We start from the raw sequence: 17,356 nt of genomic DNA on the forward strand, positions 1-17,356 counted from the left end.
GTCATGATCTACCCAATCGGGGCTGTTGAACTTCTCGTCCTGGGACACTGCAAGGTTTCTGACAGGTGATACATGACCATGATAAAAAAAAAGATGTGTCCCATTAAGTACGGTACGCCAATTCCACAATGAGTCCCACCGCGCTTGGTAGCGCATATCCCAACTCCGTGCTCCAGTCCGATTTCGAATACATCCAGAGACCCCCCAACCCCCAAAAAGCAAATCCACCACCACCCACTTCTAACATCCCATCTAACCCAACCCCCGAACGCCGCACCATCAACCCCCCTCTCCTTCCCACCCCCGTTCACATCGCCGTAAATCTGGTCATCCTCTCCTCAATCTGCAGCTGCACATGCCTCGGCAAGCTACTCAACGGCGTCCAATTCGGCACATAATGCGGCCCCCGATTCATATACACCCTCGCGCGATCCGCATTACGCGACGCATTCGGCGGGTAATACGGGGTACGGCGCGCAGAACGAATCATCGGCGGCGGCGCCATCATACCACCACCCACACCACCCATGCCGCCCATCTCAATATCCCCCAGCGCGGGGGCCGACAGCGACGAGGAAGTGGAAGCGGAGCCCGCGGAGGAGGCGGAGGAGGTGCTGCGCGAGCGGGGGCGGGTGGGCAGGCGGTGGATGCGCTGGGCGGCGGAGGGCCAGCGGGGGAGGGCGGAGGTGGGCGGGCTGGAGGTCGGGGTGGTGTTGCGGCTGGAGCTGGTGCTGCTGCTGCGGCTGAGGGTGGCCGGGGAGCGGGCGGCGAGACCGGGGCTGGTGGCGGGGCTGGGGAAGCTGTTGAGGGAGGTGTAGCTGAGGTTGGTGTTGTTGTGGTGGTGCGTGGCCCGGTGGGGGGTGCTGGGCGGGGAGGGGAGGTCGAAGTAATCGAGGAGGGAGCCGTCGGAGGGGCCGAGGGTGAGGGACCCGGAGGAGGAGTATTTGATTCCCGGTGCGGTCTGGTGGATGTCCTCCATTAGGTCGTCCTCCGGTTTGGAGAGGGGGCGGAACCGGTCCGGGGTGTAGTGCCTGCTTGTGAAGGAAGGCATTTTGGCGGGTTTTGGGACTGTTTCTTCGCTTTTTCTCTCAACTAGTTCTCAAGGTTGAAGGGACCGAGATGCGCTCGAGGATGTCGACTCCGGGGGAAATGGGAGAAAACAGCGAAGCCAGCGCTTGCACACGAAAAAACAAGGTGTGACGAAGAGAACGGAAACCGACTGACTGAGTCTGAGAACGGGTCAACCGCGCTGGCAGACCACAAGGTCATCTTGCACGGCGACCTGACCGGTGGCTTCTGTTTTAATGATTCGTGTAAGACACCCCGGTCACCGGACCTGGGCCGGCTTCATTGGCCGGAGCCTCGCAACCTCCCAAAACGTGTTTCGGCGCTAAATTTAGGGTCACCCGCCGGTTTGGGACGCCTTTTGCAGGCCATGCGGCGCCAGAGGCGGCGGTCGAATCAGGTGCCGCTAAATCACCAACGCGCACTTCTCTGACGGTTTCAACGGCAATGTCATCCTCTGCATGTGGCACGAGTACCACTGAATTACAGTGGTTACCCGGAGCTGCACTGCTGAAACGGATTAGGGTCGCCTTGGTGGCCTTGTTGGCCGTGGTACTGGGGCTGTAAAAGAGCGATCTTGATCTTCAAGTTTCCCGGGCCGTCTGGACGCAGTCTGGGATTGTCCATTTTCTTCGGTTCGGCCAGTACTTTGGCGTTGCGGAAGGTGAGAAGAAGATGTTTGTTGTTAGGTACCTTAGGTATCGTCGGCTCTTTGTAAACCTGTCTCGCATCTCAACCCAACTCAGACAAGAGTTTTGTTTGGCGACGGAAATTTTGGCCTTGTCCGTTTCCAAGAGCGCCGCTGTCAAGTGTCAAGGCGGAAGGACAAGCGCAGGCCAGAGGCACAGCTTGGGCGGCGGAGGATTCGAGATCGCACAAGTTGTGGGGAAGGAAAATGTAACCCCCCACCAACAACCAGAGATACGATAAGATAACGAGCCACCAAGCATGAACTTCGACAAAAAGTCCAGTTGCTTGCAAATAATAGAGCAAAGACTTATTTATGTAAATGCTGATAAATCCGAACTTGCTATTGGCGGTGACACGAGATGCAAGAAAACTAAATGCATGTATGATATCCATAAACGCGAAAGACTCGCATACTATCCTTGATCATGCTCCCATCATATCCCAAGAAACATCCCGACCGCGCCTCCTAAGCACTGACACCAGCAACGGGGCAAACCGCCCCCTCGGCGGCACCGTCAACCGCCGGATGCCCGTGCAGCTTCCCCTTATGATGCCCGACCTTGGCCTTGGTCACGGGGCAGACGGCGTCGTCCTCGCGGCCCTCGGTGGCGGGGTGGTCGGGCGGGAGCACGGTGGTGGCAGTGCCCACCACGGGGCACACGTCGTCGTCCATGGCCTTGCTCTTGTCCTCGTTGACGAGGCGTCCCGTGAGCGCGGGGCAGGCGGACGCGTCGCCGGCGGAGCGATCCTCGGGGATCGGTACTTGCGGGTGCCGGTGCAGGTTCGCGTGGTGGTCGGTGGTGGCGCCGACGATGGGGCAGACTTGGCCCGGCTGCGAGAGATCAACGTCTGGGTGCGACGGTGGGAGGGTCGTGTTGGTCGTGCCGACGACGGGGCAGTTGGCTTGGGCGGAGGCCATTGTGGTTGTGGGAAGTGGAGAGTAGTGGTTGGGTTTGGGTGGGTTTCGTTCGTGGATTAGGTACTTGTGAGGTCGTTCTGCGTCGAGCTTAGCAGCAGACTTGACTTGGGAGCGTGGGTTGCTTGAAGAATCGAGTATTTTGGACGATGAAATTGGGAGGTTCGGTGTCAAGAAGGTGGTCACAGGAACGGCCGGTTGCCTGGCGTTAAGAACAGCAGGCAAGCTGCCTGTTCATCCTTTGTTGGCCGCTCCCTGGTCAGCCCTGGCTTGCCTGGGTGCGAGGCGGTGTTGGGCCCCAGCGGCTATCCTGAAAGGCGATGACGTAGTGGGGTATTGCGGCCAAGCTTCAAGCTTGCAAACCAATCGCAAGGATGATCGGCGAGGCATTGCGGGGCAGTCCAGGCCGTTTCACAAGCGGAGCCCCTGGTTCTTATCCAATCATATCTAGGATATTGGTCAGATCATGTGGACTTTGCTGCCTCGGCACCCCGCCCTTTGATCCACAACAACGACCAGAACATTGAAGCCGTCGTGGTTGTAGGAAGGGCGGCAACGCGAATCCGGGCGTCGTAGCGCGCTCTACACAATGGATAAGGCTGCCGGATGATGGGAGAAGCCTTCAAGTCGGCTGCACGAGAGTGTCAAGTCATTGCGTCGCAGGAACTTCAACACGTCAGATATTATGGGGCGTTTTCACAAAAAATTCCGGGAGACAACAGGCAATATTGCTCGGATTAGTTCAATAAACTCTGGCCCAACGCCTTTCCCACCAACCTCTAATCACGGTGTCTAATTTGGGGGGCATCAAAATGAACATGAACATACCTAGGTACCTAGGTAGGTAGGTAGTCAGTAGTTAACTTCTGCCCGTTCTCACAACATCCCCACCACAGCGGACCCACCCGCCCCCCGAACACCCCCCCCCCCCGAACACCCCCCCAGGCCCTTCAATGGCAGGATCATATTTCCACCACAACCTTGTTATCCCCTCTTCAATTTCCTCAGACCCAAACTTCACAATGTAGTATTCCTCGGGATATACCACCTCCCGCCCAAGCTTGACAGTCTCGTCGTAGGTCAAGGTCCAGTAGAAGCTATCAGCCTGATATGGAACGAGCTCGGAGGTGTCTGCCTCGCGGCCCATGTACGCAATGAATAATCCTTTTTCTCGTTAAGCCGGACTCGGATGAGAAAGTTGCCGATCACGTTGTGATAGTCTCCGATGTAAGCATACAGAGGGCGACTCGGTTGCTCGACAGTTCTGCCGGCCGCGAGGCTCTTGCTGATATCCTGGAACCGCTGAACCGCACTCTCGGCTGCTTTCTTGGCCACGACTTGGTAATCTTGAGCGTTGTGTGAGTTGTTGAAGAGGGCCTCGACCAGGCTCCCCAATCCAGCGGACCCCGTTGTTCCGTGAACAGGAGTTGGTGAGAACAACAACCGCGCTTCCAGATTCCGGGAACAAGGCGCTCTAGGTGCTGAATCCGGCAATACCTATCTCCTCCGTGGTACACTGCTAACTTCGACGGTGCGCCAATGCCAACCATGGGATTGAGGTCGTTGGGGCCGTTATCGCCTGGAGCCAACATTGAAGACACCGGGTAGCTGCAGGGGGCCCGCGCCCAACCAAACCCGTAAGAGTGCTCCCTGAGGGAGGAGGACGGCAGTGGTATATGCCCCTTCCAGAGCTGAAGCACGTTGTGGAGAGGGCGCCTGGTTTGGGTGAGCGATTCAGATGTTGCTTCACTCGTCATCCGGTCCTTTGCAGCTTCTAAAACTGCTTTGTAGAGGACCAAGAAGTCCTTGACCGAACTTCGAATCCCCCCAGCCGACCCCATTAGGACGTCCTTTCCCGAGAGGGGTGTCGGTATTCGCACGATCGAGGCATTGGCCAGAGACGCATACGCCTTTGCTTCATTGTCTCTGCTCCCTTCTGTGTAGTATGTTTGCTTCATGCCAAGTGGCTCGAGAAGTCGGTCGTGTAGGGCCTCGGCAAACGTCGTCGCAGAACCTTTCTCAACAACTTGACCGAGTACTTGGTTGTGAATGCCGTGCTGTCTGACTCAAGTTGAGCGTATATAACACTACGTCTTCGCCGAACTCTCCTCAAGGCTCGGCAATCTCCTAACGTTCATCGTCTTGACGGCCGCTTTGACACCAGATCCTCCATCAACACCCCACGCTCAACTCCACCCTTCTCGCGACAGGATTGCGGGCGGCGGCGTTTTGGGCCGGGGCCAGCCAGTAACCCCCATCAACACTTCGTGCGCCCCCGGAAGCTCACCAGGTTGCTCAAGCAAAAGCCAGACCGACGGAACACGGAGCCAGGCAAAACGAACCCCCTCTCAATCGAATATGCCAGGCGGTAGGTATCGTCATGGATATCGAAGACCACGATCGGCCCCCAAGTTGCAGAGAAGACGAGGACCTTGCAGGAGTAAAAGAGTAAAAGTGGCCGAGGGAGCGAGGGCATGTCCACAAACATGCCGCTAAGCAGATTATCACTGGTGATCGCCAAAGACAGGTCCTCATCGGGCGAGAAACGCCCCGGAGCTTTGCTCTGCCTCTCCGTGCCCACGAGAAAGGACCACCGGTGTTTTCAAATGAGTTGTTAGAGGGGCCCTTCGTGCATCCTACCCATAATTAAGACCCTTGCAGCTGAAAGCTTACCCGGAAATGGACCCGGATCAACTTGAATTGGGGGCGAAGGATTGCTTGGGTGTTACTAGACGCAGGCGGAAAACACACAACGTACATCACATCGATGCAGGCCCTGGACCCCGGTTATTCGTGGGATCTAATACAGAGAAAAGGGATTGAAAAGATCTATATAATGGCAAGCCTATCCGCCCATTTTGAACCAGATATCATCCACGACACGACCACAGCTTACAACAGCCACCTGCCATCTTCAATACCTTCACAATGCATTTGAACGTTCAGCTTCTTCTTGGGGCCCTCGGCGCCGCGACAGCGGTTTCGGCAGACTACTTGACGGTCTATCTCTATTGCGTGACTTTGGCCTGTAACAACCGGGGACGTATGTCAACCCCCATTCTTCCCTTCCCATATTCCGGTCACGGTTCTCTTTTATCCTTGTCCTACTCCTAGCTTTCTCGAGAGTGAGGCGACTGACCATTGCTGGATCCTACCCACGCAGTTTTCACGACCGCCCATGGTACATACAACATCAACGCCAATGAAGGATGCCGGTCGGGAGAAATACCGGGCATGACCGAGTTCTGCATGGACGAAAAAAACAATCGGGCGCATTTTCGTTTCGAGGGCATGAGTGACAAGTCTTGCCTCGAAGGGACGAGCTTTGATATAGGTGACTGCGGGACATTGACGACCTGTGGTACCATAAACTTTACTCCGGTAAAATGCACTTGGTGAGAGAGGCATGGGTGGGGCTGAGAGAAGGGTTGTAGCAAGATATTGGTGGGAAGCGAATCGACTGGTGTAAAGTGAGAGTTATTGCCACATTGGGGGATGATGCGAGAAAGTGGTTGGCTTTGCTACCTTCCCCAAGTCGTCTCGTCCCAGGGAATGTACATGTAATCACAGTAACGGAATGATGTTGATATCTTACATGTCAAGTACCTATGTATAATAACTCGTTACTAAATCAGAGTCAGAGCCGAACCCGCCAATCTTCCTTTACCGAGAGACAACAAAGTATTGCTAAATCAGGAGGAGGTATTGTAACATGTGGTTGGTCAACCTCAAACCTGCATTAAAGGTACGAAGTACAGGGGGTGTTCGGTTGCGAGCGGCTTTTCCCGCCACTCCATGGTCATCAACCATCCGCACCACTATACGAATCTCGGCAACTGGAGGGAAATTTGAACGTGCCAAACCTTAGCTGCTCGGCCGCCGAATCGGATTGAACGCTCCGATGCTGCCTGCGACGTACCAAACCGTGGTCTGAACCATGCAAGCCATGTTACAAAACCTTGGGCCCAAGGCGGGGGTCGATCATGGCCGGGAACAGACTAAAGGTTGCACACGGGAAATGTATGACGTCGCTCTGACATAGCAAAGCTTGGAGCTTGCGCAAGGCGACACCTGGTGACCATGAGATGGCAAATTTTGGTTTTCGGTCTCCGCACTGTTATATGATGTTCTCTATCCGTGGTGGTTTCTCCCAAATCTTCTACTTTTTTTATCCTTATCCATCAGGTCGGTGCGGTCAACAACAACTTACCGAAACAACCGCCATATCCGTCTAAGATGATTGCCCCTGACCAAGTCGCCGAGATGCTGTACCCGGCAGCAACCACTGCAAAGCCGGGACCTATCCCCACGGTCATCCGTACGTCATAGCCCTCCCCAACGCCACCCCCTCCCCCTTTTTACCCAACAAAATAACCAACCAGCCCGCCCATCCATCCAACACAGCCGACCCCACTCAGTTCCAACTCTCAACCGAGACGGGCCAGCGCGCGCTGTGGGTGCTCTTCGCGGGCATGACGCTCTTCTCGGCGGTGTTTGCGCTGCTGTCGTGGAACGTACCCGTGGGCAAGCGCGTGTACCACGTCACCACGACGCTGCTGACGCTGGTGTCGGCGCTGGCCTACTTCGGCATGGCCGCGGGCCACGCCTCGTCGCTGAGCTGCCACCCCGTGCGCGACCGCCACGGCCACGGCATCCCCGACACCTTCCACGACCAGTGCCGCCAGATCTACTGGGCCCGCTATGTGGACTGGGCGCTGACTACGCCGTTGCTGTTGCTGAATCTGTGCCTGTTGGCGGGTGTGGATGGGGCGCATACCCTTATGGCGCTGGTGGCGAATGTGGTGATGGTGTTGGCGGGGTTGTTCGCGGCCTATGGTGCTGAGGACACCGCTCAGAAGTGGGGGTGGTTTGTGATTTCGTGCCTGGGCTACTTGTTTGTTGTGTGGCATGTCGGCCTGCACGGCACGCGCACTGTCCAGGTCAAGGGCGCCCGCGTCTCTAAATTGTGGGCGTCGCTTACCATCTACTCGCTGGCCCTGTGGGCGGCGTATCCCATGTGAGTGCCCGCATCCGTGTCCCCGAAAGAAAGCTGAGACGTCACTAACGGTTTCTGTAGTGTTTGGGGAGTTGCAGCCCTCGCTCGCAAGACGAACGTCGATACCGAGATTATCATCTATGCCGTGCTCGATGTCCTTGCGAAGCCCATCTTCGGTCTCTGGCTCCTCGTGAGCCACCGCGCCATCGCAGAATCCAACATTGATATTGGAGGCTACTGGTCGCAAGGCCCGGCTGCTGACGGCAGAATCCGCATCGGAGATGAAGACTAAAATGTGAAACAACAAGATTGTTGCCGGGGGGGGGGGGGGGAGTATGGTCGGTCCCCTCATCCGAGGGGACCGAAAATGCAAAATAAAAAGGTCGGTGGTCAGAGGCGGAAGGAGTAACATGGTCAAGTGACAGGGGTTTGTATCTGGCGAGTGGCCCTCAGGAACGCGTGCTCTTCACCAGATTAGGTAGTACGTTGATTCGAGACATTGAAGAATAGCGCCAGCAGGTTGATACGAGTCAGATAAAAAACAGATAACAAAAAATGTATGTAACATATAAAAGACTGAGTTGGCTTTTACAGACAGCTTTTGCCGCCAGGGGTTAGTGCTTGCCCATTCTGTTCTGTCTATGGGCCCGATGTTGGCAAGAGCGAAACAACTCGGGCACAAAGAAGCAGGCGGGGGAAGGAGAGAAGGAGGGGTATATTGGGGGTTACCATCGCTGTTCTTGACTGGGCAAAACACAAGATGGCCTCCCCATGAAACGTTGCGCAGGATGGTCAGCATCTCACCACGCGACACGATCTGATCTCATGTTCCCTTCATAACTACCTACACTTAATTAACCATGTGGTTGCTGCGCCCATTCAAGACGGCCCAACGGCGGCTCAATAGCCAAAAAGTCACGCTGATGCGCCTGCTGCAAATCCCGCCCAAGATATATCGCCATTACTCGACAAACAGATCGTCTTCGGACTCCTCGCGCGAGAATGGGAAGGCAGCGGGGTACACGGCGTTGGCCGCTGCGGTGGGCGGAGGCGGTATTTGGTGGCTAACGAGCAGCCTCAAGCAGAAGCACCAGACGAAGGGGATGCCGTGCTTCACCCATGCGCCCACTGACCAATTGGCCCCAGCACGCGGCCCATCGAAAGGAGACCTCGCGCGCATCCTCTCCCAGGGGGCCTATTCTATCCCAGTCACTCACATCCCCGGGATCAACAGATACGACGGCTCACAACTCGCCTCCAGCAGCCCCTGCGAGGACCGCTTCATCCACGGCGAGCTGCCCTCTCCGCGAGACGACGGTGGTCGCTGGGCAGCATGGGCCATTTTCGACGGGCACATGGGTTGGCAAACGGCCGACCTGCTCGAGAAGCAGCTCCTGCCGTTCGTGCAGCACAGTCTGGCCCAGGCCAAACCTGACCTGGGCGAAGAAGGGTCCGCAGCGATCGACGGCGCGGTGCAGGGCGCCATCATGCGCGCCTTCGTGCGCCTCGACGACGCTCTCATGAAAAAGATCTCGGAGACTATCGAGAGCAAGATGCCATTGCCGGACAAGTTGGCCGGGCTCATGCCTGGCTATGCCGGTTCGTGCGCGTTGCTCTCCATGTACGATCCCCTCACGAGCACCTTGCATGTGGCGTGCACCGGTAATTCGAGGGCGGTTCTGGGGCTGAAGCGGCCCGATGGGACTTGGGAGGTTGTGCCGTTGTCGCTGGACCAGACCGCCTACAATCCTGAGGAGCTTGCGCGGCTGCAGAGGGAACATCCCGGCGAGAAGGAAGTCGTGTCGACAAAGAACAGACGCATTCTAGGTATCGGTCTTTCTCGCGCCTTTGGAGACAGCCGCTGGAAGTTGTCCGACGAGTTGCATCGGGATCTCTGGTGGAGATTCCGGTGCCTGCCGCCCCTGTCGCCGAGATATGAAGTCCTAACGCCGCCATACCTTACTGCCCAGCCGGTCGTGACCTCGACAAAGATCGACACCAGCCAACCCTCCTTTCTCATCATGGCAAGCGATGGATTGTGGGATCGGGTGACTTCGCAACATGCCGTCGATCTGGTAGGGAAATGGTGGGACTTGGGCTCGCGAGGCGTAGGAAACAACAAGCCAGAGCCGACATACGAGACGGTCGACTTCCGTCAGCTTAATAGTCTGTCGGTTGCGAGCCCAAGGTTTTTTGAGGAGAGGGCGACTTTCAAGGACGACAACGCTGCTGTACATCTGACGCGAAATTCCCTCGGCGGCAACCACCACGACCTGGTAGCGACCCAGCTCGCCTACAAACCTCCATTCTCACGCGTACTTTTGGATGACATCACCGTTCAAGTCGTATTTTTCGGTGAAAAGGGTGCCACCCCAGCCGGGTTGGGAAGGCGGCCAAGGGATCATAATAGCGTGGGACAAGAATAGGATTCGGATCCGTATTCCCCCCTTTCAAGCGGCTTGAGAGGAGGGGGTTCACTGGGCACAAATAGCTAGCCTAACATTATCAGGAACATAACTAGCGCCAGCGGTGAAAACAGCGTCAATGATAAGCTACATGTATTGTTCCCATGTACATGAAAGCTGACGGCCCACCACCGCATACCCCGGCCCGCCACACCAAGTGCTTCGCCGATGCAACCAATCTATCCCTGGCAACTGGCCCGATATCGTCTAACAAACGTGTGATGGCCGTGGAGCCTAGGATGGATATCCCCCGTGCCCATCTGCTAACCGTCTTCATCCCTGTGCTGTGTCCTCCGAATCTCAAAAAAGCACTCCACGCGTGATACCAATCGCATGGGCCTGCTCCATCGTCGGTTGGATAGGTGAGGTTTGTGGAGAAATGGGTGTGGAGTACACGCTCAGTGTAATTCGGTTTGGTTGCCGCCGGCCGAGCTCCCGGATCTGCTCTCCAGCGCGTTGTCTGTCTGGTTTACCGAGTTGTATCCGGAACGGCCGCTGCCGGAGACAAGAGCGGCGAAGTACAGGGGCTGCCAAAGAAGGGCACGTAGCAAAAATGATGGTAGCATGACGGCGAGTTCTGGGTGTAGTGGTGGGGAATCTGCCGCAACAAGATTGTGAGAAATGGGTTGTGCTTCGCGTTTGATTGCTGCGTGTGTCGTTCTGGAGGGATATGAAGCTCATCATTCTCACAATTTTGTGGTCTTTACATACAGATATGCTCACACACAGAGGTGACACAGCCCCTAGCGCTTGTGATTTCACCGAGCTGTTGTTGGCCCAGCGTTACACCATGTGGGCGGCTGGCAAGGCACACCGAGACCAACGTCCACACCAGGCTGCCTCGCCTCCTTCTAGCCGCCTGCATTTTGAGGGTGAGTCAAATCGCCGAAGGCTAGAACACTGACCTAAAATGGAAGGACGAACCACAGGCTCGGGTCCGGCCTTGTGAGTATGGCAAGTGGTGTGAAGCAGAACCAACAGACCGGCGCCTATCACCAACCAAAACCCCGAACCGCCCAAATTATGCGTGATATCTTTTGGAATGCCCACACTAGCCCCAGTTCAACAAGGCGCAGCCACTCGTCGGGGCCCGAGGGTGATGGGGCAGGCCAATACCACCGGCGTCGGCGAAATAACTGGGCTCATCACTAGAATCGCATATCGGTGGATCCCGAGCGGCTGATGTTCCCAAAAAGAGATTAGGGGTTAGTTGAGGGAGGTGTTGGTGCTCAGGAGCCAGGTGCCATTTCGTAGAATGGAGACAACCTCGAGACCGGCCGTGACATGTAATCAAAACCCATGGCATACGCATGGGAGAATGTCTAAATGGATACAACGATTTGAATGAACAAGATGAATCCCGAGAGATTAGTACGCCGAAGCGGTTAGCAATTGGAGCCTTTTGGGACTCATTTTCTATGCAATCTGACCCATGATTTAATGGCCAAGGAAACTGCTGTCCAGCATTGAGATACTTTCATCGTCATTAAAGACAACAATATATCTGCTAAAGGGGCTTAAGTCCCCCCCTTCTTACTAAATCGTCGACCAATTCCGCAATGTGTTGCCGGAAGACCGCTGCACGCATGCAGTGCGAGCTTTGTGTTGTTTGTTTGAATCACAGTTACAAATGCTCGCATCAGTTAACGATTCCATGGGTATATCCCTGTTTCTTAGTTAACAGTGCGGTCATTGGAAGCCTTAAATTAGAAACTTAACTACTTAATCATGAAGTTCACACTTGCAGAGGTTGGTGTTTGTGTGTGCCATGTTGGAGGTCTCGGCGCCCCGACTCTCTCGTTTTTGAGGAGGGTAATCTGCACAAAAATATCATTATCACATTGCTAGTATTCTAGCTCATCAATAATGGCACTGAATTGTGCGGCCATATCGTTGGTGCTGTGATGTGAGTTGTGGTATGGCCCATGAAGCCGCGACCCGAAGTTCAGATCACGACACCATACTTTTTGTTTATTGTCGAACTCTAACCCCTCGACAGTCGTCTTCCTAGGTGGGGGTTTTATTTCTACTGCAGTTAAAGCCATCTCCTTTCGAACCACAACCTGCAAAACCTTTGTGCTCAGCCCAACTTTCCGCAACCCGCTGCGTTCGCCAAACGTCGCCGACCAAACAACGACACATCGAGAACCATACCAAAATAGCGATGACGACGGTCACAGACCTTGCGTGGTCCCTCGGGGCTCTCATGCTGCTCTCTACTTTGACGATAGCATTGCGAATCTTCGTCAAGCACCGACGGGGTCGACCGATCGGGAACGACAACTACACAGTGATCGTGGCGTGGGTACGTATCAGCCGACTGCAGTTCTCCCAAAATCTCTATAAGCCAGGAGGCTTCTAAACCATAGGGTATGCGTGTTGTGTACTTGGGCTAACCAAAGACGGCCAGGCCTTCCTCCTCACATCGCTCATCTCGATCATCATCGCCACCCGCCATGGCTACGGCCAACACCTTGCCGACCTGAAGTCCAACCCCGCCGAGGCCGTTAAGCTGATCGCCGTGTCCGAGTTCTTCGCTGTCAGTGCCGGTGCAATAGCCAAAACGGCAATCGCCATGATGCTGCTCAAGGTGCTCGATGTGCGCTGGCAGAGGGTGGTCACCTGGGGGCTGGCAATATCGGCCAACCTCATCATCTGGGGTTTTGCCATCTTTCTGTGGGTGGTTATTTGGCAGGATCGGCTGGTGCAAATCTGCATCGAAGCAAGCGGTATCTGGAGGTTGGCGATCTTTGGAGCGGGTGAGTGATTCCTTGTCACCATGGACCAGATCCCTTGGCTTAACATTCTGCCAGTGTGGTCAGCGGTGACGGACTTCGTCTTTGCCATCATCCCTTGGCCTTTTATTTGGCACTTGAATCAGCAGAGGACGCGAAAGATCAGCCTAGGGGTGGCGATGAGCTTTGGCACTGTGTAAGTGCTCTCCCGCAACATCTCTCTACCGCTGGGAATTCAAGGCTAACTTCCTGTGGAGCTCCGGCGCGATAGCCATCGTCAAAATAGCTCAGATGGACTGTGAAAACTTCACGCGGGATGTCACACGTAAGTCAGACACAGTACATGAAATGGTGAGAAGACATGCTAACTGCTTAAGGTGACACTGTTGCCCTGGTCATTTGGACTTTTGCCGAACCCGTGACTATCATCATGGCAGCATCCATCCCCGTTCTCCGTCACATCATTGAGAAGCCCGCACAGGCGGCATTTGAGCGAGGGCTGATGGGGACCCGCAGCGGATCTGGATTACCTCGCGACTTCGCTTACCCCTCGTCGGCGCCGTACGGACGGCGAGCAAAGATATGGAGCACCGGGGGCGGCCCAATTGAAACCCCCATTCCGTTAGAAACCCTGGGCTCAACGGGTGGAATCCTACGGACAGACGAGGTCAACGTAGATATAGAGGAGAAGGGCCGCGACTCGCATCAAAAGAAGCATCCCCACAACGATCATCAAGGCCAGGGAGTTTGATCTAGATACTAGAACGCCGGGGAAAAGAGAGAAACAGGCATGTACCTACACCTCGCTGGCCTCGCCCGTCACGCGAAGCCAGACCTCCCACCGCCCCTGCTCACGGAACGTTTCGGTACCTTGAGTCTTGTTATCCTGGCGCCTAGAGTAGCTCGTTTCGTTAAAATTACCTTTACTTTACGTGATTTCTATTAGCTTATTCGGTTTTTATATCCGAGTTCTTTTTTCCTTAGAGCCCGCTTTTTCCTTGAACAGAAAGTGGGTGGGTGAGGTGCCACACACCACGTGGGTTGGTTTCAAACCGGCTCTAATGATATCGACCTTTGCCACGTTCCCGAAAGCGGCGCAGAGTGGATGTCTGAAACAGTGATCGGCCAAGTATGAGGGGTCAACCAACAGGGTCAACCAACATTCCACCAGGACTCAACTTGAACCCCTTAACTCACTCACTTTCAACTTTGTCACTCACTCAAACCTTCTTCAACTTGAGCCTTCAACTCAAACTCTTTTTACTCCACACCCGATCTCACATCACCTCACCAACCATCAGCCTCCACCCCCCAGAAACAAAATGGCACCCCACGCCGGCCTCGTCCACCTCAAGGAGTACGACATCAAAGACAGCAACGTCGAACTAATCGGCTCCGACCTCGACCACAAAGTCAAGTACGCCTCCGCCGACACCGAGCCCGCCTGGAACGACGGCCACGTCGGCCTCACCGCAGGGCTATTCGTCTGGCGCATCGAGAACTTCGCCGTCGTGCCCATCCCCCAAACCTCCCACGGCCAATTCTACGACGGCGACAGCTACATCATCCTGCACTCCCAGCAACTCAAAACCGCCACCGACACCGCCCCCAAACTCACCCACACCATCCACTTCCTCCTCGGCGCGCACACCTCGCAAGACGAGGCCGGCACCGCCGCCTACAAGACCGTCGAGCTCGACGCCTTCCTGCGCGGCGCCGCGACCCAGCACAGGGAACTACAAGCCCAGCCCTCCGCGTCCTTCCTGGCCCTCTTCCCGCGCCTGACCTTCCGCCGCGGCGGCGTCGCCTCGGGCTTCCGGCATGTTGGCGACCCCGACGCGGTCGCGGCCGAGAAGCAGGATGGGGTGGTGACGCTGCTGCGCGTGTTCAAGAATTCGTGCGCTGTTGGGAGTAGTAGTCGGGATGCGGTGGTGGTGTGCGAGGTGGAGGCGGATTGGCGGAGTTTGGACGAGGGGGATGTGTTTGTGTTGGAGAAGGGGAAGGGCGGCAAGATCTGGGTGTGGCAGGGCGGGCGGTGCTCGCCGATGGAGAAGGCTAAGGCGGCGCAGGTGGTGCATGAGATGAAGCTGGCGAAGCGGGTGGATGTGGAGGTGGTCTCGCAGGCGGAGTCGCGGTCGCGGTTGGTGGTGACCATGTTGGGGGGTGGGGAGGAGGATGGGTTTGGCGTGTTGAAGGCGCCGCGGCCGATTGTGGGTGCCGTGGCGGGGTCGAGGCCCGGGTCGTCGGCGGGTGGGGAGGGGGCAAGGGAGAGGAGGTTGTTCAGGTTGAGTGATGAGTCGGGGCAGTTGCAGTTTGAGTTGGTGAAGGAGGGTGGAGGGATTTCGCAGGCTGACTTGGATGGCGATGATGTGTTTGTGTTGGATGACGCTGGCAAGACGATCTGGGTCTGGGAGGGCCAGCGCGCGAGCAAGGCGGAGAAGGCGATGTGGTTGAAGGTCGCGCAGGCATATGTGCGGAAACTTCAGGGCGACGGCGGGAATGACGAGGCATACCTCACGCCCATCGCCAAAGTGCGCGAGGGTAACGAGAGCTCCGCATTCTTGCGTGCGATCACGGTTGCATGAGGCTCAAGTCACTTACAATAGCGAATAATGGAATAGCAGATACATGACTCTAGATATCTACCAAAGAACTAAGCAGAATATTTACACGCCGTGGCAAGAACGGGAAGCCCTATCTTTCGAGGGGACGCCATGTTCCTCTCACAGGTTGCCAGGCCGTTATATACACGCCCGCATCCAATCTCGCGCGCTGTTGAAAAGCGAAGGGTATCGATGTTGAAACTCATTAATGCGTCATGATAGATTGCGCTTACTTGGACAGGTCCTCACCCCAAACCTGCTTGGCGATGTCGACTTCCAGCCTGACCTTGGCCCATTGCTGCTCCTCGGTGAGGTCGTTACCCTCCATGGTGGAGCTGAAGCCGCACTGGTGCGACAAGCACAGCTGGTCGAGGCCGCGGGGGCAGAACTTGGCCGCCTCGTTCAACCGCCTGACGATATCCTCCTTGTCGTCCAGCTCGGCCTTCTTGCTCGACATGACGCCGAGCACGACCGTCTTGTTCTCCGGAAGGAACCGCAGCGGCGAGAAGTCGCCGGACCGGGCATCGTCGTACTCGAGGAAGTAGACATCCACATCGAGCTCCTTGAACAGTACCTCAGCCACGGGTTCGTACCCGCCCTCCGCAAACCACTGCGAACGGAAGTTGCCCCGGCACAGGTGGATACCAATCACCATGTCCTTGGGACGCTGGCTGACGGCGGCGTTGATGAGCGCGGCGTAGTGCTTGGTCAGCTTCTGCGGGTCCTCGCCATGGCGCTTAGCCGCCTCGGAGCGCATGCCCTCGTCGCACAGGTACGCCAGGTTGGTGTCGTCGAGCTGCACGAAGCGGCAGCCGGCGGCGTACAGGTCCGCGATCTCGGCCTGGTACACCTTCACGAGGTCCTCAAAGAAGGGCTCCAGCGTGGGGTACGCCTCGGTCGAGATGGCCTCGCGCCCGCCGCGGAAGTGCACCATGGTCGGGCTGGGGATGCACACCTTGGTCGTGACGGTCCGGCCGGCCGCGGCCGCGGCGTCCTCCTGCCGCACCTTCTCGACAAAGTTGTAGTCCTCCACCTGGATCGCGTCGGGGTGTCCCAACTTGCCGACGACGACCAGCTTGGGCGGCGTCACGCCGTGCGACGTGACGTTGGTGGACGAGAGGCTGCCGTGGCGCTCGACGCCCGCCAGGTGCTGCAGGAAGTCGATGTGGAACCACGCGCGGCGGAACTCGCCGTCCGTCACCGACTGCAGGCCGCTGGCAATTTGCTGCTGGACCACCTCCGTGATGTGCTCATTCTCGAGCTTGCGCAGGTCCGCCGCGGCGATGGGCGTGGGCGTGTCGAGGGTCTCGCGCGCGCGCAGGATCGGCTGCGGGCGGAGGAAGGAGCCGACGTGGTCGGCGCGGTAGACACCGGCGGGGAGAGGCATATTTGCGGCTGGGAAGAAGTATGTCTTAGTTTTTAGTCTGGAACGGCCGGTGGGAGGTTTGGTCTCGTCTCGGCTTGCTCCCTCGGGATGTCTCACCGGTTGGACTGGACGCGGGGTGAGACCTTTGGAGGTGAGACGCGGTGCGGCGCGTTGCGAGGCGGGCAATTCGGTCCGTCCGTGTCTCGTGCAGAGCGGGATCGCGGAAGGGGGATACGGTGTGCGATGTGTGACGTGCGACGGAGTGCGTGTAATGTGTCGATAGTTCCGAGATGGGGGTGCCGGTTCCAGACCTTCGGAGTCACCTATATAGTGGATGTCGATCTCTGTGAAACCTTCTCGATGCACGACAATGTATTCCAGGCAGGGAGGGTGGCACCGGGTGTCGGATGGCCGCAGCGAACTATATACGGCAGGGCCAGCAACTGGGCGAGTCGATCTGAAGGCACATCTGATCAAGCTTCGTTCGAATCAGCCGCAATCGGCGTAGTCTAGGTCCATC

The 17,356-nt window shown here is 56.6% G+C and overlaps 8 protein-coding genes across 8 annotated transcripts; 4 read left to right on the top strand and 4 right to left on the bottom strand.

Annotated features, from left to right (window-relative positions):
• Positions 1–257: 257 nt before the first annotated feature.
• Positions 258–1,275, bottom strand: F5144DRAFT_360698 (uncharacterized protein). The gene has a single exon (XM_066784392.1). The coding sequence runs from the start codon at positions 1,049–1,051 to the stop codon at positions 308–310; it is 744 nt and encodes a 247-aa protein (XP_066640143.1). The 5' UTR covers positions 1,052–1,275; the 3' UTR covers positions 258–307.
• A 744-nt stretch (positions 1,276–2,019) lies between these two features.
• Positions 2,020–2,977, bottom strand: F5144DRAFT_623377 (uncharacterized protein). Its single transcript, XM_066792145.1, has one exon. It carries the CDS (start codon positions 2,672–2,674, stop codon positions 2,222–2,224), a length of 453 nt encoding a protein of 150 aa, XP_066640144.1. The 5' UTR covers positions 2,675–2,977; the 3' UTR covers positions 2,020–2,221.
• A 203-nt stretch (positions 2,978–3,180) lies between these two features.
• F5144DRAFT_623378 (uncharacterized protein) lies at positions 3,181–4,428 on the bottom strand (the record flags this gene model as incomplete). Its single annotated transcript, XM_066792146.1, has 5 exons — positions 3,181–3,499; positions 3,652–3,806; positions 3,857–4,017; positions 4,055–4,145; positions 4,189–4,428. The coding sequence occupies 5 exons, from the start codon at positions 4,426–4,428 to the stop codon at positions 3,451–3,453; spliced, it is 696 nt and encodes a 231-aa protein (XP_066640145.1). The 3' UTR covers positions 3,181–3,450.
• A 2,031-nt stretch (positions 4,429–6,459) lies between these two features.
• F5144DRAFT_583159 (uncharacterized protein) lies at positions 6,460–8,299 on the top strand. The gene is made up of 3 exons (XM_066789543.1): positions 6,460–6,989; positions 7,076–7,688; positions 7,749–8,299. The coding sequence occupies exons 1-3, from the start codon at positions 6,908–6,910 to the stop codon at positions 7,957–7,959; spliced, it is 906 nt and encodes a 301-aa protein (XP_066640146.1). The 5' UTR covers positions 6,460–6,907; the 3' UTR covers positions 7,960–8,299.
• Positions 8,300–8,527: 228 nt separating this feature from the next.
• On the top strand, positions 8,528–9,562 carry F5144DRAFT_475197 (phosphatase 2C-like domain-containing protein; the record flags this gene model as incomplete). The annotated part of the gene is made up of 1 exon (XM_066785028.1): positions 8,528–9,562. A coding segment is annotated over one exon (1,035 nt), but the record flags the coding sequence as incomplete, so codon positions are not given.
• Positions 9,563–12,707: 3,145 nt separating this feature from the next.
• On the top strand, positions 12,708–13,742 carry F5144DRAFT_497245 (uncharacterized protein; the record flags this gene model as incomplete). Its single annotated transcript, XM_066786192.1, has 3 exons — positions 12,708–12,891; positions 13,305–13,612; positions 13,650–13,742. 3 exons carry the CDS (start codon positions 12,708–12,710, stop codon positions 13,740–13,742), a joined length of 585 nt encoding a protein of 194 aa, XP_066640148.1.
• Positions 13,743–14,189: 447 nt separating this feature from the next.
• On the top strand, positions 14,190–15,370 carry F5144DRAFT_496054 (uncharacterized protein; the record flags this gene model as incomplete). The annotated part of the gene is made up of 2 exons (XM_066786130.1): positions 14,190–15,081; positions 15,264–15,370. 2 exons carry the CDS (start codon positions 14,190–14,192, stop codon positions 15,368–15,370), a joined length of 999 nt encoding a protein of 332 aa, XP_066640149.1.
• A 195-nt stretch (positions 15,371–15,565) lies between these two features.
• Positions 15,566–17,270, bottom strand: F5144DRAFT_360734 (uncharacterized protein). The gene is made up of 2 exons (XM_066784393.1): positions 16,954–17,270; positions 15,566–16,865 (listed from the first exon to the last, which is right to left on the bottom strand). The coding sequence occupies exon 2, from the start codon at positions 16,855–16,857 to the stop codon at positions 15,700–15,702; it is 1,158 nt and encodes a 385-aa protein (XP_066640150.1). The 5' UTR covers positions 16,858–16,865; positions 16,954–17,270; the 3' UTR covers positions 15,566–15,699.
• Between the last annotated feature and the right edge of the window lie 86 nt (positions 17,271–17,356).

The sequence above is a fragment of the Chaetomium tenue genome (genome assembly GCF_020726465.1).
Source record: "Chaetomium tenue strain MPI-SDFR-AT-0079 chromosome Unknown F5144scaffold_6, whole genome shotgun sequence".
Lineage (NCBI taxonomy): Eukaryota > Fungi > Ascomycota > Sordariomycetes > Sordariales > Chaetomiaceae > Chaetomium > Chaetomium tenue.